At 33.2% G+C, this 13,619-nt stretch overlaps 1 protein-coding gene across 1 annotated transcript; it reads left to right on the forward strand.

Annotated features, from left to right (window-relative positions):
- The first annotated feature begins 6,981 nt into the window (after positions 1–6,981).
- LOC105221803 (protein yellow) lies at positions 6,982–13,619 on the forward strand. Its single transcript, XM_011198915.4, has 3 exons — positions 6,982–7,353; positions 12,355–12,760; positions 12,826–13,619. Exons 1-3 carry the CDS (start codon positions 7,139–7,141, stop codon positions 13,501–13,503), a joined length of 1,299 nt encoding a protein of 432 aa, XP_011197217.1. The 5' UTR covers positions 6,982–7,138; the 3' UTR covers positions 13,504–13,619.

The following is a 13,619-nucleotide window of genomic DNA, read 5'->3' on the forward strand; positions in this document are numbered from 1 at the left end:
GATATCGACACGCGATTCATATTAAAACACCGTAAATTATAATTTTAGCAACACTTGCCTGCACTTAAAAACACATAAATATTCATAAAAGCATTATTAATAAAAATAACATAAAATTCATATGATTTGTAAACTTGATTCAGATAATGTATACTTATATGTAAATAATTATAAATCAAAACAAGATACGACTTTATATATTCTCTGCTTTGAACTCTGCAATCTTTCAAAACATACCGGATGCATGTACTACAAAATGTTTTGGAAGCAAAACAAGGAACCGATAGTTGCGATTATTTTCCTATATATAGCCTTACAATCGCATAGAAGATGCTGAATGGTCTCCTCCTCTTCTACCTTCTGACATCTTCCATAATAGTTCGTTCCTAGTCTATTGGCACGTCTACTAATTAGACAGTGACCTTTTAGCACTCCTACTTCTTATATAATTTCTTTTAAATTTTAATAGTCGGCATATGCGGCTATATTCCATTCATGCCACGTCTGCCTGCTTGTTGAGCAAGTCAAGCATTGTTTCCACCATGACTCATCTATATTTATAAGATATTTGTCAATTCAATATCTACAAATAGCCAGAGACATATAAGTTCCTCTTTTCCGAAGTCTACTTTGCCTCTTCTGGCTAATTCTTACAGACTGTGAAGCAGATGACAGTTTGTAGGAATATCACTGTGTTCTGAAAACAGTTTGCAGGTTGATCGTGGAGTAGGACACTTGTTCCACAAAGAGATCAAAATATGCCTTCACTATCTTACCATAGACAAGAACCTTTGAAATATTAGTGATCTCAAAGCCGCCTGACTGTCTGTATATATGAAATAATACTAATAATAATAATGAAAAATATTCATTGTTGTGAGCACACTTCTTGTATGAACAAAAAGGCTTTCTCTAATTACTGTGATCTCCGCTTGGAACATATTGTAGTGGTTTGGTAGGTGGAAGGCGATTCTGGTATCTAGTTTTGCAGAGAATACCCCACCTCGCACCTTGTTTTTTAGTTTGGAACTTTGTTATTACTTTTAGGTGTATTTTCTTATAAAAAGAGTAATACGCAAAGATAGCAAGCTGAATAATGGTTAATCAAAGATAGATAAAAACAAAAATATATAGATTAGGAATCAGTTATACATATTAATAAGATATGTATTAGTATCTACATGAAGCAAGTGTCAAGTTCTTTCTCATTTCTTATTGTCAGTACTTCTAAAGGTTTTTAACTGCAGTAAATTATTTTGAGATATCGACACGCGATTCACATTAAAACACCGTAAATTATATTTTTTGTAACACTTGCCTGCACTTAAAACATATAAATATTCATAAAAGAATTAATAACAAAAATAACATAAAATACATATGATATGTAAACTTGATTCGGATAATGCAGAACCGCTTATGTACTTAATATTATTTCAAAACAAGTTGATTTTATATCTTCACGTTAGCTTTCAAAACATACCGGATGCATGTTTCATACTACAATGTATTTTGGAAGCAAAACAAGGAACCGGTAGCTTTAAAAATAACCTGCACAGCATTGAAGAGGGGCCGGAATACGAGAGGGCTTAAGGAGCTGTTGGTGCCCATGTTGTTAGGTTGGAATCTTACCAGACCGCATTTGCAAAAGCTGTATGGAAGAAGATTCGGTGGAAACAACTCAACATTTCCATCTTGAATGTCCCGCGTTTGGAAGGTCAAGACTTAAACACTTGAAAGCGCATACCTTCAGACATCCCGCCAAACTGGCAGAAGGTGAAATTAAACGGCTATGCAAACATGCATTGCTTACTAAGCGTTTTGCTAATCTATAAGTCCGAACATAAAAGTTCTTTTTTTAATGGCTTCACAAAGTACTACATATACCAGCCTATGGGTGATCTTCGATCAGCCATCTAATCCAACCTAACCTACCTACGAAGAAAAATATAGACGATTTGGACACAATCGTCTTGTCCCAGTATCTGATTAAATAAAACATCGGCTGTATGTAGATTAATTATAAGGCTTTTCCGATTAGTTCTAGAAAGAGATTAAATAGATGCAAGATGGAATTGAGAATTATAGTATCTTGCTGAGGTTTATATGGGATGGAATTCTACGGAGAAGTTCGGCAACTCGAATTTGTAGTAAGAAAATCGAAATAAGATACACCAGAGGTTTATTATGGATAGAAAATTTCATTTACACTTGTGGCAATTTAACCCCAAAATTACTCCAAATCAATTGCAAAGTTCATAAACATCTGAATTACTTAATCAATATACTATATATACCAAAAAACCAAACCACAATGTTGCATACAAAGAATTAGAATGAATGAAATTAGCATAACTGGTCGAACTGTAGAAAACTTTATTCCGAATCAATGAAAAGCAAAAAATATTTGGCATAAGCTTGCTTAACACATTTTGTTTGGAAACCCCCTAAAAACCAAACAACAATATTACACACTTTTATACCTCAGTCATTATTTCGAGTTTTGATTACCGTTTATTAGTAAAATTGACGACACGTAAAAACGTCAAACAAAAACAAGCGTTACGAGCGCGTTAAATTCATTACAAATAGACTAACCAGAATTGTAAATAAGGAAGCCAATCAAAAAGAAATTCCATACAGTTTCAAGTGTGAGTCATGCATACGATTTGAGCTTTAAATGCCGCATTCAAAAATATAAACAAAGAAGCGCGAGCACAAGCGATTTCAAAGAATAATAAACAACAAAGTTAATGGTGTCTGACTTTGTATGATGTTTGTTGTGCTGTTTGTTCGCGAAATGAAAGTGTTTTTTTCAATAGCCAAACTGGTTTTTCTTTCAAAAAGTCTAAATGGATTGGGAAGTAAACTACGGAAAATTTGGTAATCAAAACCAAAGCTTTATAGTGGTATTATTACCGTTATTGGAGACTCGGAAACGAAAATGTACAGATTAAACAGTTTATTACGAGTAGTATTAGAGATTGCGTTTGATTAGCTATTATTATGTATTACTTATAATTCGCTTATTTTTATAAAAAAAAACTATGCAAATTTTACATTATCAAACATTGAAAGGATAGTTCTAAAACAAGGTCTTCGAAATGAAGTTACAAAATTCGAATTTTTTGAACAAACTCAAAGAACTCAGTAATCCAACCGAAAGGTCGATTAAAATAGTTCGATATATACTGTGATAGTCCAATCGATAAGTTCGATATTTGTTCTTTTAATCGAATGCGATTTCTTTGTGGATTCCAGTTAAGCGACATTCTTTCAAGACTGTCTGAAACCTCCCTTAGATCATGGCATATTATGCGCTAAATTTGCTTCAGTACAGGTTCCTCTTTCGTTAAACTTCAAAGCGCTTGATTTCTTATAGTTTCGGAAGAGAATATTCTACATATGATTCGCAAGCAGTTGTAGAATATTCTGATCTTTGTGCCTTTTGAAATTCGCGTTCTCTTGCCTTCGTCTTCTTTATTGACCTAGACATCACTTACGTGGTTATAGCCGAATTTACAACAGCACGCCAATAGTTCTTCCTTTTTGCGCCAATTCGAGGTCCCAAGTGTAGCCATATCCTTCTTCACCATGTCTTCCCAACGGGGTGGAAGTCTTCATCTTATTTATCTATTTAGCTCTGCAACTCGCAATATTTTTTCCATCAATAAATTGAAGAAGGCACACGATAGGTAGCATCCTTGTTTGAATCCTCGCTTGATATCGAATGGCTCGGAGAAGTCCATCTCCGATGCTGCTCCGGGTCATCGAAAATGGGTGGAGATATGCAAACGAAGCTGTGGTGACCATTTGGCTGACATTTTGTTCAAATTATCTGGATAACAAAAACAACAGATGATATTTTGATGAAGTTTGACTGTTTTATTTAATTTTAACGTCACGTCGCTCTTGTTGGTAGACCCTTTATGTATGATAATGTCAACAATATCCCTTGGCAATATTTGCGTATCAAATATTAAAAAACGAAAATAAAAAAGGGTAGAGACATAAAAAGCATATTTATTATAGAAAATAAATTCCCACAGAAAATAATTATTTCCATTAATTCATATGAATTTCCGCTACATTACTTTTTATTGCTGAAATTTCATAACTATTATCAAATAAAATCATGTTTAAATGAATATTATAATGAAACATTATAAAACCAACATCGGACAAAGAACTAAAGTTACTGTTTTCACGGAAACAAAAAAAAAAAATAAATCAATTTGATTTCACTTGTCAATCAAATTCAAATTACTATAAATGTAATTTATCGTACATTTGGTTATCATTTGACTAACTTTCGTGCAAAAAAAAATATTAATTTACATAAAAGACTGGCAAATCATATAATTTACATAAACGAAATCAACTCTGACGGTCGCTGCTCATGCCAAAATTTATGGTTCGCTCCACAAATAGAACGTTACCGCTGTCATTCGGACAGTAAACAGCACACTCCGTACAAATGATGCCATCAGTTTGTCATATTATTAGCCGCTTTATATTTGTTATGTTTTGTTTGTGCGATTTCATTGACTGCACAAGAACAAAAACCGCGACAGCTCAGACAGACCGAAAAAAACGCGCTTGGTAATCATTAATAAAATGAAATTAAAATAAAATTGAATATCGAAAGTTAAAATTGAACTGACTGACAGCAGTATTTAAGCTCACCAAGTGTCACACAAAAGCAAAAGTTAATAATACTAAAATTAGTGTAATGTAAAAAGGTGCATTTAATATGCAAATTATTTTCTGTGCATACTATATTTGTAAGCAGAACCGTTTTGTAATTACATAATGAGCGACAAATACTGTAAAATTGTATAATTTACCTTTTTTTAACCAATTAAAGCCAAAACTGTCAACCAAGTATAATGTCTGGAGAAGTGAATTTAAGGCGGTGATGTGTTAGTTGTAGAAATATACATTATGACAAAAAAGTACCCAGAAATTGTAAACGTAAAATATTTAATTATTCATCAATATTTATTTTGTCGCCTTCAAAGTAGTCCCACCAGATGTAATACACTTATGACAACATTCTTTTTAAGCACTTTCTGTGATAGCCTTCAGCCTCATCAGCGAATTTTGTTATCTCTTCAATCAACTGAAAACGTGTTCCATTTCGATGATTGTTGACTTTTTGTATGTCAATCTCATAAACCCCTGTCTCATCGGCAGTTCTTGGGTAGTCGAAAAAGTCTTTAGGTATTTTTAATCAAACTTCAACTTATTTTTTTTTACATTTATAATGAACCAAATATGTACCACTTTGGTCAACCACTTTTTGCCATTTTTCCGCTAGAGACATTATTCCATCAGTTTAAAATTGTTCTGGTTTCTCGGCGAAAAACTGCGACAAGTAATTTTCACAGACTTCTCTTGAAGCCAACTTTACTTCATTAAGGGCATTCTGCATTGACTGAAACAAATGGTAGTCCGATGGTGCAAGGTCAGGACTATATGGTAGGTGCATCAACACTTCCCAACCAAACTCTCCCAGCTTCTGCCGAGTCATCAAAGATGTGTGTGGTCTAGCGTTGTGCTGATGGAAGACGAAGCCCTTTCTGTTGATCAGTTCTGGCCGTCTGGTTGTTTTTATTCGATTGCTTGCTTCAATCTCATCAATAGTTGACAGTAAAATGTAGAATCAATCGTTCGACCATGCTGGAGCAGCTCATAGTGGATGATTTCTTTCCAATCCCACCAAACACTCAGCATAACTTTTCGAGGCGTCAATCCTGGCTTTGCGACCATTTGTTGAGCTTCACCACGCTTGGACCATGCTCTTTTTCACACATTATTGTCGTATTTGATCCACTTTTCGTCCCCTGTTACCATTCGTTTCAGAAATGATTCGATTTCATTTCGTTTCAGCAAAGAATCGCAGATTTAATTCGGTCCATTAAATTTTTCTCAAACAATTGATGTGGTACCCAAAAATCTTTCTGTAGCCAGCCTTTTTTAAAGGGTTCAAAACCATTTGATGATGAATGTTAAGTTCCTTAGCGATGTCATGGCTACTTATGTGGCGATTCCGGTCAATATTTTCCATAATTTCATCGATTTTTTCAACGATAGGTCAACCAGAGCAAGGTGCATCTTTAACATCTAAATTTCCAGAACGAAAGCGAGTGAACCGTTGTTGTGCTAAACGAACTGATATACTTAGCTTGGTCTCCGTAAACTTCAAAAATTTCATTAGTGGCTTGCGTGGTATTCTTCCCTTTTTTATACAAAAATTTCAAAATATAAAAAATTTCTTCATTATTTTCACTAATTTTTGAACAGCTGTAATTTTTTTTCAACTACCCCGAATTTTTTTTGGTTATATGAAGCTTAAAATCTCACCAGTAACTGATTAATTAAATGGTGGAAACTTTGCAAAATTCTAAGCTATGTTAAAGATGTAATTCCAGCAAGACCTCTAAGCTGGCAATTTAACTTGGTTGTAAGACTTTTAGGGGTACTGAATTTAGGCACTATACCAAGGGTCACTTTTCCACTATGAACCATTTGCCATTTTTCAAATATGTCTACACCTTTAAAAGAATTGGAATCAAAATATATGATCTTCGAAATTTGTGTTGGGTTCAATGCACTTATCGTTTACATGAGATCCAACTTCAAGAGTTTTCTGACAACATAGCTTCAGATCTATCTATATATGAGCCCAGCCTCGGAGATCAAGCGTAGAATATAACGTAACATAACCTAACTTACAACATATAAAAATGCATGTATTCCAGCCTCTTTAATGCCAACAATAAAGCCAAGCAACATGTTGACAGCCTCAAGTGACAATGTTGCAGAACAAACAAGTAATACGAGATGAGTACTTCGGAAAAGCATTAGCCGACAAACGGTTTTGTGCTAACCAACAAGTTCTGTCTCATTTTAAATGTTTTGCAATAGGCTGACCGAGCCAACAGCACCAAACCGATCAATTAATAAAAAGCCAAAGTCAAGCTTAAATCGAACGCAGTGTAAAAGCGGCGCGAGTGACGATAACAGCGTGTATTTCAACGGCAACGGCTTGCTTGAATTTACGAATACTCAGAGCAATTTGCGGAAAAAAAACAAAATCAATTGTATACGTTAAATTGTTTGACAAAAAAATATAATGAAGTATCTATTTTTCGCCACACTGCTCTGTGCAGGCATAATCTCCTGTAAAGCTAAGTTAGAGGAGAAATTTTCGTGGAAACAACTGGAGTTTGAATGGCCAAATGCACAAGCTGAACAAGAGGCTATCAGCAAGGGTCAATATGTGCCCGAGAATAATTTGCCTTTGGGCTTGGAGCGTTGGAATGACAAATTGTTTGTCACTGTGCCAAGGTAATGGTTACACAAAAGGTGAAATCACACTAAATTATATCACTAATTGAAAGACATACAAATATTACGTCAATGACGCATTGTGCAATATGGGCAACATTGGTGTGGTTGTGCTTAGATTTTGTGTGCCTTGAATATGAAGAGAAATTTTAAAAGTAAATGAATTCTGAATAAATTCAAACTGCAATTGTGTATAGAATTTAATTGCAGGTTGGTTGTATCAACAGAATATAAAAAAGGAAACTAGCTTTGTTTACCATTTAATAAGGTGCATTGATTTAATTGTTTGCGGTTTTTGTTTGCAAATAATAGTTATCTGCTTTCTAAGTAAAATTATAAAAGCGTGCTGCTTTAATTTAAAGCTTGTTTTATTATTTGTCATTGTTTTCTACGGTAATTTTTATGACACATACAACAAATGTTTGGCGAAATCTCTTAATACCAAACGGTTTTAATTTATGCAAAAAAGCAACTAACCGAAAGCCAGAAATGTAAACCAACTAGTTTTCACTACCGGTTTTTTGTCATAGATTTAGTTTGTCAAGTTCATGATAAGCAAAGCAGTAAGAACCGCACCTATATATATGTAATTATATGTAACAGTTAGCCTATATACATATGTATGCGGGTATATCAATGATTCGGTAAATATGGGCAAACATTTTACAGTTTATAATAAGCAGAGGGCTAAGGTTTCTATGAAGATTGTAAATCCCTGAAGGTAACATGGGAGACTCTAGAAAGTACATTTATAAATGATCAGCGTGACGAGCCGAGTTGATTTAAAAATGTCCGTCTGTATACATGTGTAGTAATTATTTAGTTTTTGAGATATCGATCTGAAATTTTGCATTCATTCTTTTCTCGAAGAGCTACTCATTTGTCAGTATTGATCGATCAATATTATAGCTTCGATGCATCTGAAGTTAACATTTTTTCTTGTTATTGCAAATTTCATTTAGTTTAATAATTTTTAATCAAATATGTTTCAAAAACATAGTGAATTAGAGGGGATAAACTAATATGTTTATGAAATAAAAATAATAAATTTGTACAAAAAAATATTCCTCACTTACCCATTTCCTGCTTTTTATATTAATATATCTGTAACTGGTTCTCGCGATATCTTTTCTGTAAATATTTTTTCTGTAGATATTTTTTCGAACTGTCCTATTTTTTCTCATTGCATTTTTAACTTCTTTTTATTTTAACACACAATTTCCCACCAAAATTTGCATATATTTTAGCATACGGGAGGCTTCAAATTGCATATTTCGTACATATGTATGTATACTTCAGACTTATACATAAAATATGTATTTTAGATATTTAGGAAAAAAAATCAAATAATTTTATTTTAAACATTTCACTTTTTAATAATTTCGGCAGACTTCTTTATAAATTTCTCTTATCTAAGATTAATTAAGGCTTTAAGTGCCTTCTTTTATATGTAAGGGCATTTTGTGAAACTTTAACACCTAACAACTTCATTTTTCTCTGCATTTCAAACATATCGTTTACACAAACTTGCACAGCTAAAATTTGCATGTATTTAAGATTAAATGCTTTGAGAACACTTTTTGCGCTTTATTTTATTTTCTCACTTATATATTTTTATGGTAGTCTCATAAAGTTGTAAGTTATACTGAGCCGAAAAGATAGCGTTAGGAATTGTAATTGTGTAAACTCATTTTTGTATGTAATCCAACAACAATTTTTTTAAACAAGTGTAAAAATTCATGATTTTATGATTTTACGATGCGTCATGACAAGTTGTGAGTCCCTCATTGTGTTTAGTTTATTTTTTAGATAACAAAATTTCCAATTAATTTTGACTTTCACACATTTCTTATTTATGATCACACCGAATCGATAAACATTTTTTCTCCAAATAAGTATAATATTTTTTATGTTCGTGAGAAGTTTGCTCTTACTATGTCTTTTAGTGTGTTGATGTCTGTCTGTTTAGAAAAGTTTGTTTGTCGTTTGAAAAAAATGGATGTACGTATATATGTATGTATATTAGCAACGCAAATTTGCCTGCTGCACTACTTTTACTAAGTATTTGAAGTTTTCCTTTACTAGAATTTGGCTTTCTCTTTAGTAACTAGATTTCTCTTTTCTGTTCATAACGCATTGTAGAAAAAAATACCGGAATTCTACTCGAAACAAAAACCAGCACATTCTTCGGCTTTCTAACCGCTTTTTCTATTATGCCGCAGGAGCTAGAAATTATGACGCTTTTATTTTATTTGTATACGGCTGAACTTATTTTTTCGATATATTATCAATTAGGTTTTAACTTCTTATTTATTTATATACATGTATTTATTTATAACATTCACCTTGTTGTGCGCAGAGCAATTATCACATTTAGAATGCCTCATAATCAATTTAGCCGTATACAATTACATTTGTATAGCTATAATGTGAACACTACTTAATTACGTTTTTTAATTACTTTTGAACGTCACATTTAAAGCTCACACAGGTAACCATTACTTTTTTAAGCTAAGTTAAAACTTTTCTCCACAATCAAATCCTGACCCCTATTGGAGTATAAACATGAAGCACGTCACATTTTATACATATTTATCTAAAAACACCACTTTTTTGCACTTTTATCCAAATTATTTTTCATAGCATTCACTTGCTTAATATTTTTTGCCAAAATTTCAAATGCAAAGCGCGAACTGAAAACAGAGCGAGAGATGAGAAGCAACGCCTTACGCATATTTCACATATGTATGTAATTGCTACCCAGATGTCTACATACATACACATGTACATTCGAATTTACACTTCGACATTTCCGTTCTAAGCGTCACAGATGCCCGCACACACACGGATTTCCGATTATAGCAACCAAACGTGTACGTCTTATATTAGGTTATTTTGTTGTTAGAAACTCGTCGTTATACTACTTAATTTCAACACAAGAATTGATGTTTATCGCCTGCCTGTGGTTAGTAAAGTTTAACCACCACTCCGCGTCCCTAAACAAGGTTCAATCTAAAAATGTGGCACTTGCGCCGCTGCAAGAAATGCAGTCTTGTGAACGTTATCACCTACATTAATTGCTTCCAACTTTTAAGTTTAAAACAGTGCTGAGGGCTTGCGTTTATGTTTTAGCATATTATTTTGTAATATGCACACTTTTTATCACTAAATTATTGAAATCCAACTGCAGTTGCATTTGTTTACGCGTTCTTGTTGAATTTAATTTCGAACTGTCAAAATGCCGCAAAGCAAAATCATAACTAGTAAACAGAGATTAACGAGTTCTAATAACTGTTTGTTTGTTTATTTTGATGGCTACGCTCTCTCAACAGAGGAAACGGTAGTTATTAAAAGTAAATACAAATTTAACAGAGAATTTTAATTTAAATTAAATGGGAAAAAATTTCATTATGCATATATTAAATATATTTGAGTACTTTTTCCACATTTACTTGTATTTTGGCGTTATATTATAAATTAAAAGGCATCTACATATATGTATATAAAATGGCTGAGTCATTACGAGCATTCATAACAAACATAACAGGACCTACATATGTATGTATATGCATGCATGTGCATGTACATACACATGTATGTACATATTGCATATTTCTGTCAAATCAATTGTTGCTTTGTTATTTCATACATTATTCAAACTTTATTTAACATGCTTGAGGGCTTTTGCGATTAATTCGCCTATATCTTTTATAATCAGCTTCAGTTATGGCATTTATTCATTCAACAAATCCATTTAAACAATTTTCAACGCCATTACCAATGTTGTCAAAAGTAATGTAATATTATATTCAATTACCGTTAAATTTCTAATTATCATCGTGACAGCGTAAGTGAGCTTAGTTCAATGTAATTGAACTTAATGGGAAACATGTTTTGACCCACTTTACCATTGATGCCCCATTTAACCGAAATTTTAGGCAGACCCTATGTTTGAGTGAAGAAACGTTTATGTAGTTTAGCTGCCAGCTTGGTACCAACTAATTTGATTTTCGTGGTTTTGGCTACGCGGCTTAAAGCAATTTGTTGCTGTGCGCATTAAATTGCAACATTCTAACTGTAATTATGCAAAGTAGATATTACCGAAGCTTTTTGCAAGCGATTCTTTCTTGTAATAGCTTACAATGGCAAATTACATAACGTTACAAGTACACACATAAATACAAAAACTACCAAGTCAATCGCCGTAAACAGTTAATTATACTATTGGCAGCTCTCAATCTGATGGGCAACTCAATTGCGGCGCGAAATAATCAACCGATTTGAGGTTAATTTGTAGTGACTTTGAGTTTTTTTCTTTTGGTTGCGAAAGAGTTCGTTGGAAACGTGATTTATTTGTGTGAAGCGTGTTAATAGTTGTTTTTTTTTCTTCTCAATGGAGGATTTAGCGAATTGAAAATTATTATTTTTTTTAATATTATATAAAATAATATATTTTTAATTAATAATATTTTATAAAAATATCTTTAATATTTAAAAGTTTAATCTTCATTTTTAATTTTTTTATTTAATATTTAACTATATACAATTATTTTAAACAGTCCAGTAATACATGTACATATAAATTTAAATTAATTTATAAAATTTTAAAATACAAAAATATTATATTTAGTAGCTTAATATGAAGATTTATAAAAAAAAGTTGAAACACATACACATTAAAACTTTATTTTCAATATTTTGTTCATTAAAATTTTATTTTATGCTATAATTATACTTCCGATTTCTGTTGTCAGTATTTGTAATCACCCTGTGCTGAGTGACATCTATTGATTTTAATATAAAATTTTAAATGACTTGTTTCACAATTTTTTAATAAAATAACGGTTTCCTATACAATTTACAAGCATATAAAAACACTAAATATTAAAAAAAAAACAACCAATGGGTATTAATAAATAATAAAAAATTGCAAAAGCATTACGTACCATATAATATTTTATATATAAGGGTAGTCATAAAAGCTTCCTATTATATTTCTAGATGGAGGGCCGGAGTAGCAGCTTCACTCAACTACGTTGATCTTAAGACTACGGATAAATCTCCGAAATTGCGTCCCTATCCAAGCTGGGAAGCAAATACACTACCCATCGATGTAGAACCACAAGAAGCCAAACCTTCAGCTGGTGGTCGTTTGGATGCTGACAAGCCGCAATCGGTAGAAACCACATTGACGGATAATGCCACAATTATTTCGACTTTCCGCATACAAGCCGACGTCTGTGATCGTTTATGGGTTTTGGATACTGGACTAGCAGACATTCTGGGCAATCCCAAGCAAATCACGCCCAATTCCATTGTTATTTTCGACTTAAAAACTGACAAAGTGTTGCGCCGTTTCCCGATACCAAAAGATCAGATAAAGGACGACAGTTTCTTCGCAAATATTGTAAGTGAATACATAAGAGCAGATTGCTAAGGCTTAACACAACACATACATTACATTACTTTAAGGTGATTGATGCCGAACGCACGGAATGCAACGACGCCTACGCATACATACCCGATTTAGGCGCTTACGGGCTGGTGGTTTACTCATTCCGCGACGATCGCTCATATCGTGTTAAGCACAATTTCTTCCATTTCGATCCGCTACAAGGTGACTTCAATGTTGGCGGCGTCAACTTCCAATGGACAGATGGTGTATTCGGTCTGGCGGTTGGTCCATTGAAAGCTGATCACACAAAAGATATTTATTTCCACGCTTTAGCCAGCACCAAAGAATTCAAAGTCTCAAATCGCGTCCTACAAAATGAAACACATGTAACGAGTCCAGCAGCTTATTATGACTTCGAATTTGTTGGCGACCGTGGCATGAATGGACAATCCACCGCGGAAGTGTATGACAAAGATACCGGTGTTATATTTTATACACAAGTCAATAAGGATGCTATTGCATGTTGGAATGTGAAACGCCCATATGATTTGGAATCACAAGGCCTTATCGATTCCGATTCACACGCACTCGTATTCCCCAACGACATGAAAATCGATAATGAAGGTACTGTGTGGGTGTTGTCGGATAAGATGCCAACATATTTGTACAAAGAATTAGATCCCTCAGCAGTGAACTATCGCGTTTTGAGTGGCAACAATCGCGAGCTCATCAAAGGTACACCCTGTGAAGCTTAAGATTCTTTGTACGTAAGACGTTGGCAAGAGTCGAGTGCTAGTATGCAATATAATGCATTTTAATAAGTATAGATATATTTACGTGTGGCACAAATTTTTACACACTATGTTTTAAG

Source organism: Bactrocera dorsalis, chromosome 1 (assembly GCF_023373825.1).
Source record: "Bactrocera dorsalis isolate Fly_Bdor chromosome 1, ASM2337382v1, whole genome shotgun sequence".
NCBI classification, from domain to species: Eukaryota; Metazoa; Arthropoda; class Insecta; order Diptera; family Tephritidae; genus Bactrocera; species Bactrocera dorsalis.

Excerpts from the sequence above, each read along its gene's own strand:
- LOC105221803 (XM_011198915.4), top strand. The coding sequence starts at position 7,139 with ATGAAGTATCTATTTTTCGCCACACTGCTCTGTGCAGGCATAATCTCC. Across the intron at positions 7,354-12,354 it reads TTGTTTGTCACTGTGCCAAG|ATGGAGGGCCGGAGTAGCAG; the intron begins GTAATGGTTACA and ends TTATATTTCTAG. Across the intron at positions 12,761-12,825 it reads ACAGTTTCTTCGCAAATATT|GTGATTGATGCCGAACGCAC; the intron begins GTAAGTGAATAC and ends CATTACTTTAAG.